The following is a 26,278-nucleotide window of genomic DNA, read 5'->3' as shown; positions in this document are numbered from 1 at the left end:
GTGTTCTCAACTTGACCTTAACTTAATCCCTTTCTGTATCTATTAATTGATCCTATGTTCACCCTAACCTCGTCTCTATGTCTTCCAGTTATCTCCATGCAATTATCATCTATGTCCCAATTAATTCCCATACATGCTCTACTCAAACCCACCTTTGATATCTTTTCTTAGAAATCTACAGTAACAGCCACCCCACCTTCATCTACCTATTATTCAATATCTTCTGGTCCTCCCCATCTCAGGAAAAATTGATTAGGGTAAGGGTGATAAGTTATTTGGAGTTTCCCATCCAAACAGGACTTTTCTCAGTATCCACTTGCATTTTCTCCTTAATGTGTGTATGAGAGATATGTATTATATATTCTATAATATATATTTTATAATACATACAATATGTATAAATATATATTATATATATAGTATAAAAGTGCTTGGTATATAATAAATGCTTGACAAATGATAGCTTTATTTGTATTCTTGCTTTAATTATTATTAATTAATAGCTCATTCAACTCAATTAATAGCTCATTATCTCATAATTAATAAAAAGTTGTCCTGAGACCCAAGCAGATTGCATAATAATACATGAATTTTATTTCTACATAGAGGAATAGGAAAGGGAAACAAGATTTAAAAAAATCTAATTTTTATAATAACTGAATTCAACCAAATATAATGTTTAAATATCAAAATTAAATGCCTTTAGAAATTGTTGTAGATGTTGCTTTAATTACACCTGCTCCAGGGGCACCTGGGTGGCTTAGTCAGTTAAACACACAACTCTTGATTTTGGCTCAGGTCATGATCTCAGGATTGTGGGATTGAGTCCTGCACAAGGCTCCACATGGAGACTGCTTGAATTCTCTCTCCTCCCATCCTCTCCCCCACTTGTGCGCATGCTCCCACACTCTCTCTCTCTCTCTAATATAAAAACAAAAATAAACAAGTACACCTACTACAAAACACATATACTTAATCACTGTTTTGCAGATACACTAAATTCATCTCCTCCTCAGATCCTGGTACCTGTTAATCTGTTGCCTGAAACATCCTCTTCCTATATCCTTTTTATTTTTTGAAAGAGAGAGACAGACAGAGAGACAGAGAGACAGAGACAGAGAGAGAGAGAGCACCTGTGCATGCACAAGTAGGGGAAGGGCATAGGGAGAGGGAGGGAGAGAATCTTCAGCAGGCTCCATGCTCAATGCAGAGCCCATGGGGCTTGATCCCGTGACCATGAGATCATGACCTAAGGCCAAAACCAGCAGTCAAAGGCTTAACCAACTGAGCACTCTGATGATCCACTCTCTTCTTAATCTTTACATTACTCTCCTTTCCTTCAGTTTTCTGATTATATGTCTCTTCCACAGAGACATCACTATGATCTTCCAATAAAAAATGCCTTCCCCCCCCCTTTTTTTTCATGGCAAAAAAACAAAACCAAAACCAAAAAAATCACCATAAGGAAAGTCAAAAGCCAAAGTCAAACTGGGAAGAAGTATTTTCAAATTATATTACAGATGAATGGTTAATTTTTCCTAATACACAAGGAGCCCATAAAGTGTAGGGGGAAAAAATGATCAAGAGTCTGACGAAAGATGACAAAGTCAGTTGGAATATGCTTAACTATTAATAAGTGAAATGAAATTGAGGCTATAGCATAGTTACCATTCCTCACCTATCAGATTGGCAATAATGAAAAGGATCAACATCATGTTGGCAAACAATTAAGAAAACAAGCTCTTTCATACATTACTCATGAATATAAAATACAACAGAATTTTTGTGGAATTTGGAAATACCTCAACCAAATTCTCATGCATTTCTCCTTTGATCCAGCAACCACAAAGGAAATTGCTTTCCAGACTGACCTTCACAGATACAAAACAACATGTGCACAAGTTTAATAATTATGGCAAGTACAATTGCCATAGTATTATACAAACTAATGTATTTGAAAAACTTGAATGAAGTCTGAATCCCTGAGCCCCAATGCCATACCCATATGCTTACTAGGAGAGGAAACTTCCCCAAGTTCCACAAAGGCTTTAAAGCCACTCAGACTTGAGTTAGAGAAAGTCACCATATTCGGTACATACCAGCCGTTTGTCATTAGGCAATATGGAACCTCTTTAAATTTCTTTTCCTTCTCTGTAAAAAAAGTAGCAACACCTACTGCAGAGTTGTTTTGATTATTTAAGAGATTAGCCTGACAAAACAAAATAAATGGTGTTTTAATGGATATTTTGTTGCTACCAAATTTGTCACTATTATAAATTTTTTCATGTTTATTTTTTGAGTGGGGGGGAAGGTAGAGAGAGAAGGACAGAAGTTCCAAAGTGGGCTCTGTGCTGACAGAGCACCTGGGTGACTCAGTTGGTTAAGCGTCCAACTTCAGTTTAGGTCTTGAATTAAAAACTCTATATTTTTTAACATTTATTCATTTTTTGAGAGACAGAGAGAGACAGTGTGAGTGAGGGAAGGACAGAGAGAGACAGACAGACAGACAGACAGACAGAATCCAAAGCAGGCTCCAGGCTCTGAGCTGTCAGCACAGAGCCCAATGCAGGGCTCAAACTCAGGAATCGTGAGATCATGACCTTAGCCAAGGTCGGACACCTAACCAACTGAGCTACCTAGACACCCCTAGGTCTTGAAATATAAAGAATCATGATAAGAGAATTATGGAGGAGCAGAGACAGAGACAGAAACAAAGAGTCAGGAGCAAGACCAAGAAAGGAAAGAAAATATTCCAAGAAGTTGAGTTTTTCTGACAGCTGACTGTAAGTCCCAGAATGTCCAGTGAAGAATTTCAAAATTTGGAGAGGGGTGGTATGTGGAATCAAAACTAGGGATATCCAGGGCCTTATGGAGATGAGAGTCTGAGCAATGACTTCGAATCATGAGCTTCTTGTATGTGACAAAACAGAGATAAAATGCATAGTGACATTGTTTGTGAAGGTCTCAAAGCAGTGAGTGGTGGTGAGCATCCTGAGGAGGGAGGTATGATGGAAAACTCATTGTTGTCTTTTCGGTGGGGGAAGGGCTCCTTCTCTGAAGCAGAGGGTCGCTCTCTTGATTCTGGGGCATCACTCCAACATTCTATGCTCCTTTTGGACAAAATGGACTTCAGCTATTCTCCACAAGCCAGTGGAGTTCTCCCAGGCTCCTTTCTGTCTTAAATGCATAATGATGGACTCCGGGACTTCCTAGGTGCTTACAAAAATATTTGGATCCTGGGGCGCCTGGGTGGCTCAGTCGGTTAAGCATCGGACTTCGGCTCAGGTCATGATCTCGCGGTTCCTGAGTTCGAGCCCCGCGTCGGGCTCTGGGCTGATGGCTCAGAGCCTGGAGCCTGTTTCCAATTCTGTGTCTCCCTCTCTCTCTGACCCTCCCCTGTTCATGCTCTGTCTCTCTCTGTCTCAAAAATAAATAAACGTTTAAAAAAAAATATTTGGATCCTAAAAACTACGGATGTATTGACTCTGTGATATGGGGGAAGGCTAAACTGTAAAACCAAACTTAATCAATACTTAACTATTAACCATGCTGTTATGCTTCAATTCGACTCTCCTAGTTAATTATTTTGAACATATGGGATGTGGGCATGTTTTTCTTTATTTTCGTTTTTATTTTTTTTATTTTAATATGAAATTTATTGTCAAATTGGTGTCCATACAACACCCAGTGCTCATCCCAACAGGTGCCCTCCTCAGTACCCATCACCCACCCTCCACTCCCTCCCACCCCCCATCAACCCTCAGATTGATCTAAGTTTTTAAGATGTTTTTCTTTGTGTTAAATCAGGAAGGAAGAATAAACATCCCTGAGGCCGAGGCCTCAATATCACCATCTACTGGCCTCTAGCAATATCCAAGCCCTTTGTAGTTGCTGTTCAAGGTCCTATCACAGCTCTTCCTTGCTTGGGATACACATTCCTTCCTCTTTCAATTTTCTGATTGGTATTGCAACATTCCTGACAAAACCACAGACTGAGAACGACTGGATGTACTTTGAATTCCTCCCTATAGCAGGCTTTTCCTGCTCCTCCCATCCCTTCAAGACACTGCCCCATTCCATTCTTTTCTCTTTTACCCCTCCCCCATCCCCAGAACTTTCCCTAGCTTCTGGTCCTGATCTGTATGTGCAAATATAGGTGGGTGAAGCCAGGTGTCCTTCAACCTTCCTACAGAGAGTTTCGCCTCTCTGACAGACTTCAGCAGTGGACTGTGTCGAGTGGAGAATTATAGAAATTTTGCAAGTTTATGGTGTGATCCAAGCTTGGTGACAGAGCGCAGAAAAGCTGACCTTGGGCCATGAAGTAGCTGTGTAAAGGCTATTGTCCAGCACACCCTGATACAGAGAACTAAATGGAATGGAAGAGGCAGGGTTGAAGCCCTGAATAAAGGCATGGAGCCACCAGATAAGAAATATTGAAAGGCCCGTGGCCCACACTTCTCTTTCTTTTTCTGCTCCAAGAAATAAGTCCAGTTTCTTCCTTCCTTCCTTCCTTCCTTCCTTCCTTCCTTCCTTCCTTCCTTCCCTCCTTCCTTCCCTCCTTCCTTCCTCCCTTCCCTCCTCACTCCCTCCCTCCTTCCTACTTTCCTTCCTCTCTTGCTTCCTTCCTTCTTTTCTTTCTTACAATATAAGTAAGAGCTTTACTGAAACATAATTCGCATACCACACAATTCATTTATTTGGAGTGTATAATTCAGTATCTCCTATTGTATTCATAAAACCATGCCACTATCACCACAACCGATTTTAGAACATCCCCATTTCCCCTCTTCCCCCAACAAAACCAGTGTCCCTTTTTCTTCCATCCCACCTCCTGGCCCTAGGCAACCACTAAACTACTTTCCTTTTTTTATAGATTTATCAATTCTGGACTTTTCACATACGGAATCATACAATATGTGATCCTTTCTATGGTTTCTTTCCCTTAGCAGACTGTGTCCAAAGTTCCTCCATGTTGTTGCACATATCAGTACTTCATGCCTTTTGATAGCTGAATACCATGCCATTGTATGAATATACTACATTTGTTTACCAATTAATAAAATAATGGGTGCTTGGGTTGTCTCAACTTTTTGGTTGTTATGAATAATGCTGCTATGAACATTCAGATACACGTGTTTGTGTGGAATTATGTTTTCATTATCTTAGGTATATACCTAAAAGAATTGCTGAGTCATATGGTAGCTATATTTATCCTTTTGAGGAACTGTCAGGCTGCTTTCCAAGTGACCATGCCATATTACATTTCCTCTTGCAGTGTATGATGGTCCCAATTTCTTCACAGAATCGACAAAACTTGTTATTTGTCTTTTCAACTCTAGCCCTCTAAGTGGTGTGAAATGGTATCTTATTGTGGCTCTGAATTGTATGTCCCTAATGGCTAATGGTGGTAAGCCCTGTTTCTTATAAGTTCCCAGCAAGTTTTCATCTATACTCCTGGGAGTGGGACTACAATGTTAGAAAGATTAATGAATAAAATATGTTAAAGTGAATCCAATTCATTTAGGATAGTAGATGCCTTATACTTAGACTTATGTTCTAGTTTTCTGGGAGCCATGCTTCCGTCCTCATCTCTTAAACAAGATTATAATCTCTTGCCCATTTTATTTCCCCGAGTTGTCATGAATGTTGAATAATGGCTTAAAAGTATTTGGTGATATTAAATGTATGATACAAACATGGAGGAAGAAAAATGATGAGAGTTTGCTTACAAAAGTGGTCTTTCCAGCTAGATGAGACCAGATATTTGTACAGCAAAAGCAGTATTCTAGGCATACTCAGTGTGGTGTAGAACTGTGGTGTAGAAATCGCCATATTCCTGTGCTTGTTCAAGTAAATTTCTAGGTCTCTGTGTAGGATGCTAAGGGACTACAGGAGAGGTCATGGTTGATTGCCCAAGAAAGAAGACAGCTCTGGCTCCCAGCCTCTTCCCTACCTAAAAAAGAGATACCTCTTTCTCCACTCTCTCCCTATGTCAGACACAGAGATAACTGATAGACTCTACCAGAAGACCATTACATAAGTCTGTCCTCATTTTGCTTCTTAAAGTCTCTGGATACAAGTGTAGAACATCTTGCTGACATGGAATGCAGCAGTGTGTTCTACAGTTCAAGCTGCCTTACATCTTTCCCATAGTCCAGAGGAACATAGAATCTTTGCCTCCTGAACTAAAGCCAAAGCTTCATGGAGGACAAATTGCCTGGCAATTCAAGTGAGTATGGAAAGAGCTAAAAGCAGTCAGAGAAGGATCTTTTAACTCAAGTGACCTCAACCCCACAGGAGAGGCTTTTACAGTAAGCATGGAAACTAAACATGGAAAAACGCTAGAAATTCCATCATCTAGGGTATGGGTATTGTATGGTCTGAGGGCCAGACGGGTTCTTCCCTCCACAATGATGGAAAGCACAAGTTACAATGCTGCAAGTCCCAGAAACGATTCAGAATTTGAAGAGGCAAATGAGCATCCAATGATGAGATCAACAGCTAAAGTATGGCTCAGACCAATAACCAAGTCTGCAGTAATAAAAATAATGTAAGGACACAGGAATCTGGGAGAATTACTAATCCTGAGACTCCTTTTACTCTACATTCCCCCACTGACTTTGAGATCTTGACAAATTCTCCTACCACAGACATCTGTCCATTCCTGCTGATCGTGACTCCTTGGTAGCCAGATCAGTGACCTGTATCTGCTAACTGCTCAATATCCCATCTTCTTTGCCCTGTGATTCTCACAAGGGCTCATATCAGACTTCACAAGTCAAAGTGACTAACAGTCTCTACCCCAACCCCGTCATGTATTCCTTTCTAGGACACTTTGCACTTCCTCCTGTGAGAGCAAAGAAAGACCGGTTAAGTCCAGAAATCACAGAACACACCCTCTTTTAGAAAGGGTTAAAAGTGAGGTCAGAAAAGCAAGACCCAGGCAGACTATTCTAGAAACCCACCATGGTACATGAAAAATGCAAAATGTGATCTCTAGTGTCTAGAGCCTGAGACACTTGTGGGAAGCAAAGAGGAGTCATGCCCTTCTTTCCTTCCCCCCTTCTTCCTTTCTACCTTCCTTCCACAAGCCAACTCTGAATAATTAATATGTTCTGTACATTGTTCGACACCCTAGATATACACATAAGAATGCAGAAATTTCCCCTTATCTTAGAGTTCAGTGTATTTTTCTTCAGCCCTTGTTTCCTATCATTCATACATATGCCTCAGAGATCTCAGTGAATCTTCTGACTTTAACCCCCACATATTATGTTGGCTCACAAATCTATACTGAGTCTAGTGGCTAGATACTTGGAAATTAGAACATATTAATTTCATCTGAATGATATCCACGTAATGCACACTTGATTTAAAGCAACAACAAACATGCATTTTTCCCCCAGCAAATTGCTTAATCTCCATCATTCCCCACCTTGGTGTAGAGTCTCACCATCCTCCCAACTGCTTAATGTAAAAATCTACCTCAGATTCCTCCTTCTCCTCCTTCAAATATGTTGCTGTCACAGAGCCTAATCTTTCCAGCTCAGCAGCTTGTATTATCAGTTCTTTCATATCTCAATATATTGCCTTAATTTAGTTTTATCTGGACCAGTTCAATCATCTGGGAGTTGATCTCCCTGATTTCAGCATTGTGTACCTCCTAGCTGCCACCTACCCAGACACCCAAAAGATCTACCCAAAATACAAATAATTGCCTATAAGATGCCTTTCCACTGCCTATAAGATGATAAAAATCAAACCCCATAGAAGATACTTATTGAATGGAAAGTAAACTAGCAGACACATCACAGGACAACACCTACTCAGTACCTAATATGCCAGTTAACTTTATGCAAACATACGTAAGTTAAGTTTCTCAGAGTTTCTTTGTAAAGTGGATTTCCATCTTTCACTGTCTTTTCTGTGATAAGCTGAATTTCAGGAGCAAAAACTGAGTTTTTGAAGGCCTGTAAAGAGCGAGGGTGGTGGATTGGGCTTGCATGAAGTAGGGTTTCAACATTGCAGGCAAATAAGAGTCAATGAAATAAGAGAGATCAAGAAAACCTTGGTAAGAGAACTTGAACTGATTTGAAAGATAAAAAGACATTTTAAAAACAGCACAACAGTGTGCCACTTGGCTTGGAATTTCAGAGTGGCTAATCTCAGGAAAAACACAAGTCAGAGAAGAAATGCAAGTTGTATTGAATAGGATCAATTATCTACTATTTGATTTACTGATTTATCCTCCTGTTTTAAAAAGCCTTTGATGAAATGAGTTTTGAGCTAATTCCTGTGCTAGATACCATCCTTCCTTTGCATCTTTTCCAGACTTAGAGCTCAGACTTTTCCTTTAAAAAATTGTTTTATTCCTGGCTGGCTCAGATGGTTAAGCGTCTGTTTTCTGCTCAAGTCATGATCTCGCAGTTTATGGGTTTGGGTCCCACATTGGGGTCTGTGCTGATGGTGTAGAGCCTGCTTGCACTTCTCTCTCCCCTCTCTCTCTGTCCCTCCCCCGCTTGCATGTGCACTCTTGCTCTCTCTCAAAATAAATAAATAAACCTAAGAAAATGTTTTTGATTATTGAAGTATAGTTGACATACAGTGTCATATTAGTTTGAGACGTACAGCGTAGTTGACAATTCTATCCATTACTCAGTGCTCACCACAGTAAGCATAGTCACCATCTGTCATCATACCAAGTTGTTACATATTATTGACAATATTCGCTATACTGTACTTTCTCATCCCTGTGACATTTATTTTATAATTGGAAGTATGTATACCTCTTAATTCCCTTTATCTATTTTGTCCTACCCCAGGCCTTCTTTAACATCAGGGCTCCCTTGAGCTTTTTCCTTGGCCCTTTGCTCTGTTTCTTCAGGGTGCTTTCCCTGGAAAGATGTTCTTTCAGTGTGCTCCCTTGAATATCACTTCACATTTCTCTTCTTCTTACTTGTATTCTTCTCTTAGCTCACCTCTTCTTCTTCATGTCCTTCATTAGGATGTGAGAGTAAGAAATCTGGATATGCACCTAGAGTTACTTATCCTTAGTCCCCACCTACACATTATCATCAACTCACATGGAGAGACAACCAATTATTTCCCAGATCCATTCTCTTTCATCTAAACTCAACAGCATCTAGTTAAGCATGTTTTCCTCTGTACTAAAGGAACAGAGGAATTTGTTACCTCCAGACATCTTTACCCTGCTCACTGCAGCCAGGTGATCTTTTCTTACATGACACTTACAAATTCAGAACATGTCATTCCCTACCTGCCGCATACCATCACTCACACACACACACACACACACACACACACACACACCTTATTAAAACTCTTTAGTGGCTTGCCAACAATGTTAAGATAATTCAGTGGGGAAAGAATATGGTCCTGGGACAACTGGATATCTACATGCAAAAGAATAAAATTGGACCTCTATCTCACACAATAAAAATTAACTCAAAATAGATTGTAAACCTAAATATAAGAGCTAAATTAGAAAAATTTTTAAATTTTTAATTTTTTTTTTATTCTATATTTGAGAGAGACAGAGTGCAAGCAGGGGAGGGGCAGAGAGATGGAAATAGAATATGAAGCAGGCTTCAGGCTCTGAGCTGTCAGCACAGAATCCAACACAGGGCTCCAACTCACGAGACCTGAGCTGAAGTTGGACACTTAACCAACTGAGCCACTCAGGCACCCCTAAATTATAAAAGTTTTTAAAAAATATATAGGAATAATTCTTCATGACCTTGGATTAGGTAATGCCTTCACAGAAATGACAACAAAAGTATAAGTGACAAAAAAGGAGTTTCATCAAAATTCAAAACTTGTTCTTCTAAAGAATGCAATCAAGAAAATGAAAAGACAATCCTTAGCATGGGAAATAATACTTACGAATCAGAATTCATAAAGGACTTGAATCTAGAATATATAAAGAACTCTTAATAATAAAATGAGAACCCATTTAAAAAAAATAGGCCAAGGATCTGAATAGACACTTCTCCAAAGAAGATATGCCAATGATAGTAAAGTGTATGAAAAAAATGCTTACCACCATTAATCCTTAGGGAAATGCAAACTAAAATACCAATGAGATACCACTGCACACCCACTAAGATGACTATAACAGACTAAGACGAGTATAAGAAATACTGGCAAGGATATGGAGAAATTAGAATCCTCTTACACTGCTGGTGGGAATGTAAAATGGTGCTGACAAACAATCTGGAAGATTCTCAAAACAGTAAATGCATGATCTGGCAATTCTATTCTTAGGTATATACCCAAGAAAAACAAAAGGCCTAAGTTAAAAAAAAAATTGTACAAGAAAATTCATAGTCACATTATTCATGAAAGCCAAATAATAGAAACAGTCTAAAATGTCTAAGAACTGGGGTGCCTGGGAGGCTCAGTTGGTTCAGCATCTGACTCTAGATTTCAGCTGAGGTCATGATCTCACTGCTCCTTAGTTTGAGCCTGGGTTGGGCTCTGTGCTGACAGCTCAGAGTCTGAAGCCTGCTTGGATTCTGTCTCCCTCTCTCTCTCTGCCCTTCCCCCACTCACCCTCTGTGTCTCTCTGTCTCTCTCTCAAAAAATAAATGGACATTTAAGAAAAAAATTAAACACTGATGAATGGATAAACAAAATGTGGAAAATCCATGCCATGGAATACTATTCAGCCCTCAAAGGAATAAGGTACTCATACATGGCACAACATGAATGAACATTTAGAAGTAGTATGCCAAGTGAAAAAAAGCTATGTTGCCCAACCCCCTGTCCTGACTTCGATCTGGACACCCTCCTCCTTGCAGGCTCCCATTACCCAAACCCTCTTTCCCAGACCGAGTCAGGCTCCTCTCCTCAGTTCTCTTGAGGCAAAACGTTTGCCCTTCCTTTTCTTCTTAAGAGTTGCTGTGCCATTGAAACCTTACAGCTACAGCTCTCGTAAGCTTTGCATGTATGCACAAGGACCTAAATACACGTATCTATCGTCTCTCATAGTGTACATAGGTCACATAGGTTAAAATTGCAGATACAGTTTTTAAGTTAATACCTTTTAATGATGTCTTTGCAAAGCATACCATTATGGTGCGAGGCGGTTATCTTTACCTACACGTATACGTTTGGATTCTTTTATTCAGACAATTTAATTAATAGAGCGTACGGGTGTATTATCAGTGTTACTCAACACTGACGTGAGATCGGAAGACTCCGGTAAAGTGAAGACGATGCACAAGTGCCCTCTCGGGCGCTCAGGTGTTCTCCCAGGCCCCAGACTCGCGGCTCCCAGGTGAGCGGAACAGCGCCCCCTCTGGCAGCTGGGGCCCCGGCCACCACACCCCTGGAGTGCGGGCCCCGCGCCGCGGGACGCGCCGGCCCTATCAGCAACCTCTGGCCCTCGCCTCGCCCCGCCTCTGGGCTCGGAGTCTCTGGGCAGCGGTGGGTGGAGGCTGCCGCTCCTGCGAGTCCTCGGCTCCGATCCAGACCCAGAGTCCAGGTTAGTGAGCAAGTCCGCTTTCTGGCCAGCCACCACTGTCCCCGCTGGCGCTGGGAGCCCCGCCCGCCCTGCAGGCTGGGGTGCGGGGGGGACTTCGCTGGTGGACCAGAGCGACGGAGACCTCTGCGGTTTCGAGTTGACTCGAGTTTGGCAAGGGAGCGCGGAAGGCCCGGCGACCCTTGCCTGGCTTGGGAGCCGGGAGTAGTCTGTGTAAAGGGTGGTATTAGGGGGCGGAAGGATGCGGGGGAAGGGGGGTGCAGCCCTGGAAGTTTTGGGTTCGGGAATGGGCGCAAACCGTGGGACGGCGTGGATTCTGAGGTCAGCACCCCCTCCCCCGTCTCGGCCGCTCTGCCCCAGGAAGTGACACCGCTCATCCTCCACCCGGGAGGCCTTGACCTCTCGCCAGGGGTTTGGGGGGGGTGAGCCTTCCGCCCTCGCCAGACCTGCGGGTCCGTTCGGAGGCGGGGCTGGCCCTGGAGCCCTGACTGTCGAGGAACCGAGCAGGCCCCGCACCCTCTGGCCCTCACAATCTACTTAAAACTACTTGGAGAGTCTTGACCACCCGGGGCTGCTCACAGCCAGTTCCTCTCCGGCTTCTCATTCTCTCGACATGCTGGCCACCGGGAGATGTCTGCCTTTCTGTGACGCGCCACTTACTGTCACTTCTGGCCGAGGTGACGGGTCAGTATAAGACATGAAGTCCCTTCCTTTTCCGAGCTCATGATCTAGATGACTTGATCGTTTTTTCTTTTCATCCTCACCCCAACTTAGTGAATTCAAATTAGTGACAACGTTGATTAGTTAATCGAGGCAGAAATGTGTGCTTGAGGACCCCCTGTGTCCAAATTCTGCCTCCGACCCTGACCTTTTTGAGTTTAGGTTTCATCCATCTATAAAATGGACAGAGAAATATTTGTACCCTACAGTTTGGGTGAGTATTGAGGGTTTAAACACATAGGCGACTACAAATAGTAAATTATCAAGTCATTATTCTTGACAAACTCAATGCTGAGATTTTAAAATCCACAATTAAAACGATTTTTGCAAGAATAAATGGAGTGGGGAACACAATATGTTAAAATGCAATAATAAAGAAGAATATGGCTAACATCTAAAGTTAAAAATTTAAGAGTTTTTAAAAGTTGGGATTTCAAGTGGGATTCACAAATGCAAGGGGAAAATAAGGATTTTATGAACTATTCTTTAGAAAAAACCCTCAGTTAATGGATTATCTAAAACTCAGGGAGAAGAAGAAAACCTGTGCAGGACAGTATTTTAAGAATTTGCAGAGTTATTACAAGTTTCTGAAACGCATGGGATAGAGATTCTTTCGATGTAAATTTAAAAAAAAAAGGGAAGCAGATAATATTCCAATTCAAATATTTATCAAGTGCCACCTGTTAGATAATCCATTCCAGATAATAGGTTAAAGTAGAATAACCCTACACAAAGGTTAAAAAAAAATATACCGTTATTCCCTAAGCATGAGAAACTAAACTCACTTATGAAAGCAGTTTCCACCCGATTGGATTTTTGCTGCATTTTCAGTAGACCTACCAGCTGGAGTGGGGGGTTGGGCAGTCCTGGCCATCTTATTTCTAATTTATTGTGAGCCCCCAGTCTGCGCTAACCTTTAGTATTCCCTGCCCAGTCACTGGCTTTTTTTTTCTGCAGCCATTTTGATACTGAATTGTGAGCTTCCATTCTTTCCGATGTTTCAGATCTAAATATCAGCCATTCTCTGAATCTTCCTCTCCCCACCCTTTTCTAGCTACTTTGCCCCCTGTGTTGCATCTGCCTGTGGAGGAAGCGCCCGTATCTAAAACAGTGCTTCTGAAGCCTGCCTGCCTGTGTATAGGCATCACCTGGGGATCTTTATTGAATTGCAGAAACTGAATTGGCCAGGGTGAGGCTGAGATTCTGCATAAAGAGTTCCATTGGATGCCAATGCTGATAGTTAGCCGACCACCTGACCTTCTTTTTCAGGCATCTGCTTCTGATTTAATAGTTCCGCCTGGTCATGAATTTGGCCTCTTTCATTTGCAAATTTGACCCACTGAACTCAGGCACCTCAGGCTCTGGGATCTGCACTCACACGGCCGGGCTGTCATCTCAGCCCGGCCACACTGCTCTTGAGACCGGCCTCCAAGGGAGGCTGAATTGACCTGTTATGTCCTCTCTGGGCTGCGCTCCGCTGCTGCGGGTGGTCAAAGGCCTGCAGGGATGTGGGCGAGGGTTACTCAAACATGCTAGCTCTGTGCTCCCCTCCTTCACAATTTCTTCTTTTCTGCAGCCTCAACTTTATACACGTTGAGAAGCGACATCAACTCTTACATCATCTTTTCTGCTCAAAAATCTTTGTCTTGAATATCTATAGTACTGCATTAGGTGAACAAGAACTATAGAAATATGGGACCACATGTATAATTTTAAATTTTCTTGTGGCCTCATTAAAAAGAAACAGGTGAAACGGATTTTTTAATATATTTTATTTAACTCAATGTGTCAATTTTTAGGATGAGTAATCAATATAAAAAGTTAATGTTGCATTTTAGATTATTTTTTCTAACAAAATCTTTGAAATCTGGTGTGTATTTTATATTTAAAAGATCTCATTTTTGACTAGCCACACTTCAAGTGGCTACCATATTTGACAGCTCAGTTCTAATTCATGCTTAGAAGATAGAAAGCCACGCCTTCAATTTTTCTCAATACATTTCTTCTTTCTGTTTTTGTCAACTCTAATGAGTTCTAATTTACATCTATCAAGTTAACTTTAAGCACACAATTCTATGAGCTTTGATATGTAGACAATTGGTAATCACCAACATAATCCTATATAAAGGGCATTTCCATCACCCCCAAAAGTTTTTGTGTCCTGTTGCAAGTAATCCCCTTCTTACACCCCTGGACATTGGCATCCACTAGTCAGTTTTCAACTCGTATACTGTAGTTTTGTTTTTTCTAAGATTTCATATAAATGGAATCATATAGAAACTTACCTTTGGTATCTGGCTTCTTTCCCTTTATATAATGCTTTTGAAGTATATCTTGTGGTTAAGTATCCATTCCATTTTATTGTTTGGTAATATGCCATTGTATGGATATACCAAAATGTGTTCATTTACCAGTTAATGGTTTTATGTATTATTTCCAGGACTTGGCTATTATTGCATTACATTGCTTTCAGGAGGCAGAAATGCCCCATGGCCTATCCTGTACATGAAGGTCACATTTGGGAGCCCAGGGCTAGTGTGCTTTCAGCGAGGCAGTGCATTTGTGAGCTGGCTCTTTCATGTCCCAGACAAGGCTCCAGCTAGGCAAGCAGACAAATGGCTTCCAAGGAAAGTGATTAAATGCCAGAACACACACGCTCACTCTATACATACATACATACATACATACATGCACAAGAAAGATGTCTTTAAAAAATTCTCTTTGTGATTTAAGACAATAGTAATATAATTTAACAGCTGAAAACTTCTAATAATGAGAATAAAATAGTGTTTTTCAATGAGAAGGACATCTGTCTTAATTCAGCACAGACAAGAAATAAAATTAGAGTAAATTCTAGCATTTCTAGTTGTCTAGTTAGAGAAGCTTCTAGCTTTTTTAACTGACCCTTACCCCAGGCACACAGAGGCAACTGGCTCAGGCTGAGCTTTCTCATGTTGTCCTTAAATGCCATCTCATTAAATCTTGTTATGAATGGAAATAGTGGATTTTCATCGTAGGTCCAAAAGAAGTAAGAAGATACGAAAAGTGGTAAGAAAGTGCCTCATGAATTCTTGTAACAGATACTTATTTAGGGCTATCTATCTACCAGACTTTGCTCTGTCCCCAGTAAAAATATCCAGAGGCCCTTTTCCTTGTGGTGAGAGGTAAGAGCACCAGAAGATCAGAGAGCAGTGCCAGCTTAGGTGTAACCATAACTAGTTTTTGCATTGGCTCAGACAATTATCACAACTGTACTCCTAAGGGAGGAATGATTTCAGCAGTGCACGAAAGTTGAAGCCACATCTCAGATCAGGAATTATTCCAGTGTTCTAAAACTAGACACTGATAAATTCAGGATTTAGACCTGGGTCCATGTTACTCTAGTACCAATGCCTTCTTTTCTGCCCTATACTGCCAGGGAAAAGGAGGCAGCCTGAGTCTGCAAGATGTAATGCCAGGAATGAAGCAGAGTTGGGCTGGGGAAGGAGCCTGTAGGTAATTTAGAAAGAGCTGTTGGATGCTTTTTTTTTTAATTTATTTTTTAACGTTTGTTGATTTTTGAGACAGACACAGAGCATGAGGGGGGAGGGGCAGAGAGGGAGGGAGACACAGAATCGGAAGCAGGTTCCAGGCTCTGAGCTGTCAGCCCAGAGCCCAGTGCAGGGCTCAAACCCATGCACCTTGAGATCATGACCTGAAGTCAGACGCTTAACCGACTGAGCCACCCAGGTGCCCCTGTTGGATGCTTTTAAATGCTAGGAAGAACTGGGATTCTATCCTGAACCAGTGTGGCCAAAAAGTGAGACCAGCGCTGGTCAGGATATGGACAGAAGCAAGCTGAGCCACTTCATGACCGGAGTGCCCTTGCAGGTGATGTGGGTAGCATGAAGAAAACATTCTCTCCCTTTAAGGACCAGACGGGTCTCTGATTAACAACCTGAGATTTGAAACTGCATAAAACTGGATTGTTATCTTTATTTTGTCACTTACTCACTCTGAGACTTTTGGTAGTTAAACACCTTTTTAAGAAATTCACTTTTCACATTCAGAAAATAGATGTTATTAAACTTCCCTGATAGAATTATTGTGGGGATTGCTTATATAATATCTGTAAAGAGTTCAGCCATTGCCTAGCACATAGAAGTGATCAGAAAATGGTATTGATGATTATTTCCTTCATACACATTTCATATACACTTGTCTGCATTAATCACGGTTATCTATCTTTGTGTCTTCGAGAGTAGATTTGTTTCCTGCCGGGAGTCTAAATAGTATATGCCCTTGGGGAGTATTTGTTTCATTCATCATTATCTCCCCACAGCAGCTATAGAACCATGCTTGACTCTCCAGTACTCTCCCATCACATGCCTTTTATACAAGCTGAGAGTCGGGGAGAACTCTGCACTGGAGGTCATGGGTAAGCCCCCTCCTCTTCTTTCTTCCTCTCATGCACTTTGTTTATTAAGATACAATTCTCATATCATGAATTTCACCCTTTTAAGGTATATTTTTTGGTATAGTAACAAATGTATTCAATAAGCACCACTATCTAATTCCAGAATTTTCATCACCTCGTAAAGAAACCCTAAACCTCTGAGCAGTAACTCCCCATTCTTTCTCCCTCATCAACTAATCTATTTTCCCTGCCTAAGATTCACCTACTCTGGACCTTTTGTGTAAATGGGATTCTATAATATGTGATCTTTTGTGTGTGGCTTCGTTCACCTGGCCTGATGTTGTCAAGGGCATTCACTCTGCAGCATGTATCAGGACTTCATTCCCGCCTTCCTCCCACTTTTACACATTTCTATCCCATTAGTGATTCAGTACTTGCCTGAAATGCTGTAAGACCTCTTTGTCCCTTCATACATCTTCCTTAGGTCTTTCTCTGGGGACTAGTCCTACACTAGAAGGGCATGTGGTCTCAACAGCCCCACCTTTCCCCTCTCCTCTCTCAACACATGCATCCCTTCAGGCTCCTGTCAAAATTTATCACAGGCCCTGGTGAAATTTCTTCATCAAGCAGGACCTTTCTCATTTCCACATCCCTAAAGCCCCGGGTCTGTGTCTGATTTTTACCACCTTCACCACTGAACATCTGTTTAAAGTTCTGACTTTGAGGACAGAGCCTTGAACTAGGATTATGGACATGTTAAGTTCTGCCAACTCTATGACTTAGAAGCTGTTTGATTTTATTATGTCACTTAATGTCTGTCTCTATTGTTTTATTAAAGAGCCAAAAATACTTATTTATTCAGGGTTTTTTCTATGAGGGTTAAAGAAATCAGGGGAATGTGATTTCTAAACCACAACTAGGTATAAAAGTTTTATAAAAATATTACCTCATGTTGTTGTGGTCATTGCTGGTGTTTTTGTTTTTTCTGGGAAGGTGACCATGAGGGATGAAAGGGCTCTGTATGGAACAGAGCTGTAAGAAGGTGGAAGTGTCTTCGCAATAAATGAATCTCACAAGAAAGCTCATGAAAAAAGGAGGTTCTGGATTTTTATTCATCAAAAGTTGAGGACCTTACACTTGAAACCAATATATCACTGTATGTTAACTATACTGGAATTAAAATGTAAAAATAAAGTTGAGGATCTATGTGTAGGCACTGCTATTTCTGAGCTACAGTAATGAACAAAAACAGTCTCCGATCTCTAGCACTTATATTCTAGTGGGAGGATTCAGGCAATTAAAGATGTACATTTAAGTGGTGATAAAAAGAACAATGAAGCAGGTTAGTATATGAAGAGTGATTTTTATAAGAGTGGCCATGCTTCAGTTAGGTTAGACAGAGCCAACTTTTCTGATAAGAGAGCATGAAAGCAGAGTGTGGAATGAAGTCCCTGTGTCAGGCGGATATCAGGGTGAACGGTCTTTCTTGAAGCAGTAACAGCAAGTGCACACATCCTGAAGCAGCCGCGTGTTTTGGTGCTTTTAACCAACTGAGCCACTCAGGAGCCCCTGTTTGGTGCTTTTAGTACCGAGGGTGTGTTTTGGTGGATGAGAACAAACAGATGGTGGCTCACACAAGGCCACTTCTCATGGGCCACAGTTGGTCCCTCCATCCAGTAGGAGTAAAGAGAAATTATAATTCTTGCTCTACTGAGAGCACAAATTGACGTCTAGTATGAGTTGGGGTAAATAACATGTCTGAAGCCAGGATAAGAAGCCCTTGTTGCCCCAGGTATCTGATCTCTTTGTTCAGAATACCCAACATCCTTTTAATCACCTTTCTTTCTTTCTTTCTTTCTTTCTTTCTTTCTTTCTTTCTTTCTTTCTTTCTTTCTCTTTCTTTCTTTCTTTCTTTTTTTGTAAGTTTATTTCTACTTGAGAGCGAGACAGAGCATGAGTGGGTAAGGAGCAGAGAGAGAGGGAGATACAGAATCCGAAGCAGACTCCAGGCTCCGAGCTGTCAGCACAGAGCCCAACTTGGGGCTCGAATTCATGAACTGTGAGATCGTGACCTGAGCCCAAGTTGGACACTTGACTGACTGGGCCACCCAGTATTCACCCTCATTTCTTACTCTGACCCTTTTTTGTTTGCCCATCTACTCAGGATCTGTGAGCAGGAGGTGTCTTAGAAATCTCAGCTAGGCGGGCAGGAGCCAGGAGAATAGCTACAATGACCTCAGCAGTCCTGGTGGACATACAAGAGGAGGTGACCTGCCCCATCTGCCTGGAGCTCCTGACAGAACCCCTGAGCATAGACTGTGGCCACAGCTTCTGCCAGGCCTGCATCACAGGGAACAGCACAGAATGGGTGATAGGCCAAGAAGGGGAAAGCAGCTGTCCTGTGTGCCAGACCGGCTACCAGCCCGGGGACCTGCGGCCGAATCGGCACCTGGCCAACATCGCAGAGAGACTCAGAGAGGTGGTGTTGGGCCCCGGGATGCAGCTGAAGGCGAGTCTGTGTGCACACCATGGAGAGAAACTCCAGCTCTTCTGCAAGGAAGATGGGAAGCTCATCTGCTGGCTTTGTGAGCGGTCTCAGGAGCACCGTGGTCACCACACAGTCCTCATGGAGGAGGTTGCCCATGAGTACCAGGTGGGAGCCCACATGGCAGAAGGCAGGAGGAGCAGGGGGCCTTGGCAGGAGATTGTAACTTTTCTTCATGCTGCAACCTAATTTGTTTGTAGTTTTCCTGTTTACCTAGAGGATGAACCTAGAAAAGGCCCTCACTGCCCAAGGGTAACTTTATCTCTTTCTTGCTCGAGACTTGCTCTGCATGAACAGAGGATGATGTGGGGGGAGGGGAGGAGGGCGCAGCTAGGGGCCCTGGTAGATCAAGTGTGAGGAATATGGCGGCAATGAGAGGAAAGTCCTTCATGGGCAGGTTTTTTTTCCCTGGGAGGAGAGACAATCAGCCTGCATCCACTCTACATAAAAGATCCTTAGGCCTTCTCAGTTCTTCAGCCCCAGCAGGATAGGCTTCTGAGGTCAGCATAATCTCTTCCCCATTTACTCTGTTCTGGGCATGGAGACAAGCTAGTGCTTGACCCTGCTTGACCTGATGTTTCTTTAAGGAGAAGTTCCAGGAGTCTCTGAGGAAGCTGAAGCAAGAGCAGCAGGAAGCCGAGAGACTAAAAGCTGTTATCATAAGGAAGAGGACATCCTGGAAGGTAAGAGAGATTTCTTCCTGAAGGTGTCCTGGGACAGGAATCAGGGCAGGGCATGGGAACCGAGGGCAAAGGAGCCCTGGTCCTGTCTGTTCCCTCATTTGACTGGAAGAGCTTCCCTTTGCCCCATCCTCACTGCGACCCTTACAAACAAAGGGTATTGTTCTTGCTGTGGAGTTGGGGAAGGAGGAGTCAGAGAATGAATACATCAAAAAGGAATTCAGGTTTTTGAAGATAGTTACATAGGAGAGGAAAGGCCATTGGTGGCCCCCAATTCCTGATTCCAGACCTTGTTCTATGGTTTCAAGCTCTGAAAGCTGCTGGAAAGACAGGTCTCACACAGGCCGATCATTCCCACCTTGGTACTCCGAATTGGAAGGAGAGGCCAATGCAGATGCATGGGAGGCCATGGAGGCAGCTTGGAATCTAGACCTCACCCAGGAGCCATAGTCTATATCTAGGAGGGCTAGATAAGGTAGCCTGGGGCTCATGGTCTGGGAAGAGCTGAAAAGAGAACAGAAGGGAAGAACAGGTTCTGCAGGACTTCCTCCCCCATTTACCCTCTCCTGGTGAGACCTGGCCCCAAGAGCCTGACCCCCCCCCCCACCATCCCCGCTCCAGAGAGGAGACCCTCAGCTCAACAGACTAGCAGCCTCTTCCTCTTGCATGTTCCTAAAGAATCAGATGGAACCTGAGAGACACAGGATCCAGACACAGTTTAATAAGTTGAGAAGCATCCTGGACAAAGAAGAGCAGCGACAGTTGAAAAAGCTGGAGGAGGAAGAGAGGAAGGGGCTGAGTATTTTAGAAGAGGCTGAGGATGAGCTGGACCAGCAGAGCCAGTCACTGAGGGAGCTCATCTCAGACCTGGAGCTTCGGTGTCAGGGGTCGGCAATGGAGCTGCTGCAGGTGAGACTTGTGAAGGAGCCCCTGGTCTGACGGTCCAGGCAAAGGGAGACTAACTCTCCTTCCCTTCTTACACGGGACTGATGACCTGGTGGGGGCAAGAAAACAATTCGTTTGGCCCACTTGGGCCTTTTACCTGTTAAACTGTGTAGAGGTCATGGATAAAGAATGGAATAATTAAAGTACAAATGCTAGGGGAATGTCTCATTTTTACTTATTATGTATAAACTGAGGTCCAAAACTTTATTTGATACAGTGGAGAAGCTCTGTTATATCCATTGATGTTCTACAGCAGCACTTCTGAATCTCGGCACTATTGATATTTTGAGCTGGGAATTCTTTGCTGGGAGGGGCTGCTCTGTGCATTGTAACATGTTTAGCAGGATCGCTGGCCTCCACCCACTAGATGCCAGTAGCTCCACCCCCCACCCCCCACCCCTGTCCGCTCTGACAACCAGAAATCCTCCAGATATTGCCAAATACCCTTGTGGGGCACATAATGCCTCTTCTCCTGTTGAGAAGAGGTAGGCATTCGGCACCTGTTGTCTCTGATGCTGACTTGGGATTTGTCAGGTACTTTTCACCCAGCTTAGTCCCCGGCAAACGCCTACAAAGCTCAAGTACTTAGAGGTTCTGTATGTAATCACCAACCCTTATTTGCTTTACTGTCTTCTTAGGGCAGAATCATTTAACGTGTTGTGATAGAAGTTCGAACACGTCTTTTTAAGGCACAGAGAAGACTGGACTCTGGGGTGTGTGTGCGTGAGCGTATGTGTGTATTGGGAGGGTGCCAGGTGTCAAATCTGGAGAGGTTTCGTGCGGGAGCTTGAATTGAAGTTGAAATCTGAGCAGGTATTTTCTGCATAGAGTGAATAGGGTGACTATGAAGTGGAGACAGGATGTACTTTGTAACCTTCTGGAACCTTCAGGCTGTTCCTTACTTTCTGTTTGCCTACTTGCTTTCCTCTTCTCCCTTTGGTGGTAGAATAATCATTCCCTGTTCTTGCGCCCTACTATTGGGGTCATTACTAGAATGTCACTATGACATTCTTCCACACTCCTGATTTCCCATCTTCATTTTATTCTTCTTGCCCTTTTGCTTTGTCTTTGACATTGGGTTACCCTGACGCTTCTCCCTGCTCCCATTCTTGCCTCTCCACAGACCCCTCAAAATGTAAAAATTGCTCTGTACATGCAAAGGGATCATCAGTGTATGTCGCTCTCCCAGGCACCTGTGTATACTCTCACACCCATTAGCATGACTTGCCCAGGGGGCGTCTTAACTTGAGTGCTGTCTCACAGTCAGTTTTTCTAGAGCTTGTCCAGCACAAACACATTCCTCTTCTCTTTTCTGTATCTATGGGGCATTGCTGCGCAGTAAGATTTGATAGCTGCTGCAAGCCCACAGCTTTCAAGTTTCAAAATATGACCCCTGAGAATAACACTAACAAAAGAAAAAGAGCCATGAAGTGGCACCCTGATTTGGCCATTTGGGTTCCTCAGTACAGCCATGCCTTAAGGCCCACACAACCTTGGGTATTTGGTGTAAGTTGACACGTATCCACCACCTCCACTGCTTCCCACATGCAGGCCAGTTTAAAGATAGCCCCGACACAGAGAAAATAGATGAAACCGTTGGCCTTTTTTTCAGTAATTGTGGTAACGAGGCAGAAGTTAGGGAGACCAAGTGGGAGGCTATGAGGCATTTCTGCTCAAGTGAGGGAGGAGGTGGCAGTGATGACAGTGAAGACCAGGTGGCTAAAAGAAGTTGCGAGCATGAAATGGACTGGCTTGGCCTAAGATGGGATGTCAGGGTGAATGTAAGGTAGTTTTTAGGATGATACTTTGTCTAAATGTGGTGACTAAATGGATGCTGGTAACACTGAGGAAGATGGAAAATACGAGACCTCATGGTTGCAGAAAAAGTAAGTTTTCCTTTAAACATTTTGAGTTTGTGGTGTCGGTGGCTCATTTGCTGGTGCAGATGAGAGTGATCTGAGCAGAAGTTCCAATTTGGGAATCATCAACACACGTGTGTGTCAAAATCAAGAAAACTGGAAGAAGTCAGCAAGGATAGCTTAGAGGGCTAGAAGAGGCAAAGTTTGAAAAATAACCATAGTTAAGACTCTTGTATCCTTAGCAACTAGAATGTAAGCATCTCAAGGACAGAAATTATGACTTAATCATGTGAAATTCTCTAGTGCTAATAGGTGATGTGCATATATAACATTACATACACGCACACACACACACACACGCACACACACACACACACACACACTATTGTCAAAATAAAGGTGCTATTGATGAGTTGAATCATCTCCCAACATTCCTACATAGAGGCTCAGGGACAGTCTACTTTGAGGTCTTATCTCCACTTTGTGGCTGCCATATTGGGTCCATCTTTATTTCCATGATATCATGGGGTTGTGGGGAATGGATAAGGAATATGGATGAGGCTGTGTTAGAGGATAAGACCTATAACTCCTTGCCTTAACAATTTCTCTTTCCTTCCTAGGATGTGAGTGATGTCATGAAAAGGTATGTGTAGGAGAATACAGGGTGGTTCCCTTGGATTGACAAAGGTTCCGATACCCATAGAATTATCTTGTGGTCAGTGGAAAAGGAAAGAAGAAAAATCACAAGACGGGAAATTTAGGACTATGATGTCCTGAGTTGCTCATCATGAGGATTTTTGGGTTCCCTGAACTAAAGGGAATGACCTGGTTTCTATGGTAGGAGAATTTGAGTGATGGGGTGGGGATGGATGTCACAAATTGGGGACAGTGGTTCTTAAGAATAAAAGGTTACAGTATCATTTACTCTTCTAGTATCCTATGATGGAACATTTTTGCCACAAAACTCTACCTGCTTCCAGCCCTGATTCCAGTAGTTTATAGCTACCTCAATCTACACAGGGATTTTCTTTGTCCATGTCTTTTATCAGAGGGAAATTTCCCATCTGTGTTTCCCAAGGTCCAAGAATCAGTTCTTGGGGCATCTGCCTTCAATTTCCCTTTCTCCCTTAGCTTTAGAACAGTCCTGCCTTGCTACCTATTTCTCCTCAGACTTCCATTTTTCTCAATTCCAATAAAAACATAGATGTGAAATCTTGAGAAGAGTTGTTTTAGGCCTCGAACAAAAACTGTTTTCTTCTCTATCACATACTCTAGAATTTCATCCATCAAGATGACGGCTAAGGTTATCCACACACCTGGTACCCTTACGCTCCTCACAGACACATGAAATATGGAGACTGTTGTCCTTTCTGAAGTCTTCACTCTCAGTTTGGAGAAGATGTCTCCTTTCTCCAACTGGCGTAATATTCCTAGAGACAGGCCTCTTTTTGAAGGCCTTTCTCCCTAGGCCTCTGGGAGACCCTAAGGCCTAAACTCAGTCTTCAGAAGAAGCCCTTTACTCAATACTCTCAGAGCCCTGGCAGCAGGTTCCTGGCAGTCTCCCTTCAACACAGCCCCTTGTAGTAGACCCTCTAAGGTGGCACTTGTAAGCATTTTGTATCTTGTTTAGAGGAAGCAAAGGATTTCCCAGTCACTATTTTATTTAATGTTATATAATCTTAAGATGTAGAGAGAGAAGGGAAAATGATTGTATTTTACAAAAACAACAAAACCAACCAAAATGAGGCTTTGAAGGGTTAGATCTTATCATAGTTTACACAGATGCTGAGAAGCTAGTTTCTAGTCCAAGTCTTTGGTTCCAGTGCTAGGGCTCTTTGCTGAATTATGCTAATTTTCTTCAAGAAAGAATGTTTAAGTTCTCCCAGGGACCTGGGAGATGAGGGAGATGGGTGTTGGAAGAACCCAAGGGCAGCAGTGTAGGAGATTCATAAGGTCTCTTCTCTCTAGAAGTGAGTTCTGGACCCTAAAGAAGCCAGAAGCTCTGCCCACCAAGCTGAAGAGTATGTTTCGAGTCCCAGATCTGAAAAGGATGCTGCGAGTGTTTAGAGGTGAGGAGATTCAAGGGACAGCTTTTGGATGTGGAATTATTGTAGCCCAAGCAATAAATAGAATAGAGCGAAGAGTTGATATTTGGGGAGAGTGGTGCAGAGAGAGGTCAGAGAGGGAGGGACATAGCATGCTGCAAAACATACAGTTCATATTTAAGGAGGAATGAGATGGCCAACTTGCATCCTTACAGAAGTCCCTGCCTCCCCCCTCAATCCATGATGGGGAGACAGCAGACCTGAGACTGTCAGTTCTGTGCAACATGATTGACTGTGGTTATCATTACAGAACTGACGGATGTCCAGAGCTACTGGGGTAAGTAGCCAGCATGGCATCTTTGAGCAACATGTCCTTATTCTCTTTCACATGCTCCCCCCCTACTCTGACATACCCACATACTCTAAGGCACGAAGTGTTAATACCATACCTCCATACCCCCATGTAGTTCCAATTCCTCCACTTCTGTGTTTCCTCTTCTCAGTGCCTTAAGACCCGCGTACCTATCCTCCCCTGCTGATGTTGTATCTTTTCCCACAGTGGACGTGACTCTGAATCCACACACGGCTAACTTAAATCTTGTCATGTCTAAAAACCGGAGACAAGTGAGATTTGTGGGTGCCACGCTGCCTGGGTCTTACCTGGAAGAGCATTATGACTGTGGTATCCTGGGCTCCCAACATTTCTCCTCTGGGAAACACTACTGGGAGGTAGATGTGGCCAAGAAGACTGACTGGATCCTGGGGGTGTGCAGTAATTCAGCGGAACCCACGTACTGTTTCAACCAGTTTACGAATAATCGAAATGTTTACTCCAGATATCAACCTCAAAGTGGATACTGGGTGATTGGGCTACATCATAAACATGAATATAGAGCCTATGAGGAATCTTCCACTTCCCTGCTCCTCTCTATGATGGTGCCCCCTCGCCGGGTTGGGATTTTCTTAGACTATGAGGCTGGCACTGTCTCCTTTTATAATGTCACAAACCATGGCTTTCCCATCTACACCTTCTCTAAATATTACTTTCCTAGCACCCTTTCTCCATATTTTAATCCCTGCAACTGTGTGGTCCCGATGACCCTGCGTCGCCCAAGCTCTTGAACATTCTGCCATCTCCACTCACACCTGAGCAGTACCCTCTAGTCTGAGGTCCATCTGTACCTCAGTCTCTCTTTTCTGAACTTCTGTATTCCTGCACTCTTGTGCCTTTCACTTTGAACACGTACTCAATGCTAGAATATACCCAGAGGTGATAGTGAACATCCCTGACTAGTTAATTACAGACCTTTGGATGAATGGGGGGTAGCTTTCAACATGTTACCATTAAGCATGATATTTGATGGAGTTCTTTTTGTTGTTGTTGATTCATGGGATCAAATTTTTAGGAAGTTCTGTTCTATTTTCTATATTTTTTTAATATTGAATGGAAAATTGAATTTCAACAGATACTGTCTATAATATGGAGATTTCTTGTGTCATTTTTATTCTGTTATTGGAGTACATTGATTTGTTTCCATTTTTAAATGCAACACAAAGTCCTGAAATAAATCACTATTATTCTTCA

General features: G+C 42.7%; 1 protein-coding gene across 2 annotated transcripts; it reads left to right on the top strand.

The window, feature by feature from the left end:
- Positions 1-11,353: 11,353 nt before the first annotated feature.
- TRIM6 (tripartite motif containing 6) lies at positions 11,354-26,278 on the top strand. Of its 2 annotated transcripts, none has more exons than XM_053203599.1 (8): positions 11,354-11,506; positions 18,784-19,272; positions 19,752-19,847; positions 20,523-20,753; positions 23,269-23,291; positions 24,620-24,717; positions 25,004-25,030; positions 25,253-26,278. In XM_053203599.1, the coding sequence occupies exons 2-8, from the start codon at positions 18,850-18,852 to the stop codon at positions 25,813-25,815; spliced, it is 1,461 nt and encodes a 486-aa protein (XP_053059574.1). In that variant the 5' UTR covers positions 11,354-11,506; positions 18,784-18,849; the 3' UTR covers positions 25,816-26,278. The 2 variants fall into 2 exon arrangements, with proteins under 2 accessions (XP_053059574.1, XP_026908443.1); XM_027052642.2 differs by having other exon boundaries at positions 24,617-24,717.

The sequence above is a fragment of the Acinonyx jubatus genome, chromosome D1 (genome assembly GCF_027475565.1).
Source record: "Acinonyx jubatus isolate Ajub_Pintada_27869175 chromosome D1, VMU_Ajub_asm_v1.0, whole genome shotgun sequence".
Classification (NCBI taxonomy): domain Eukaryota; kingdom Metazoa; phylum Chordata; class Mammalia; order Carnivora; family Felidae; genus Acinonyx; species Acinonyx jubatus.
The sequence above is the reverse complement of the archived record's forward strand: the minus strand, read 5'-3'. Positions and strand labels throughout refer to the sequence as shown.

Excerpts from the sequence above, each read along its gene's own strand:
- TRIM6 (XM_027052642.2), top strand. The coding sequence starts at position 18,850 with ATGACCTCAGCAGTCCTGGTGGACATACAAGAGGAGGTGACCTGCCCC. Across the intron at positions 24,718-25,003 it reads GATGCTGCGAGTGTTTAGAG|AACTGACGGATGTCCAGAGC; the intron begins GTGAGGAGATTC and ends TTATCATTACAG. Across the intron at positions 25,031-25,252 it reads GGATGTCCAGAGCTACTGGG|TGGACGTGACTCTGAATCCA; the intron begins GTAAGTAGCCAG and ends CTTTTCCCACAG.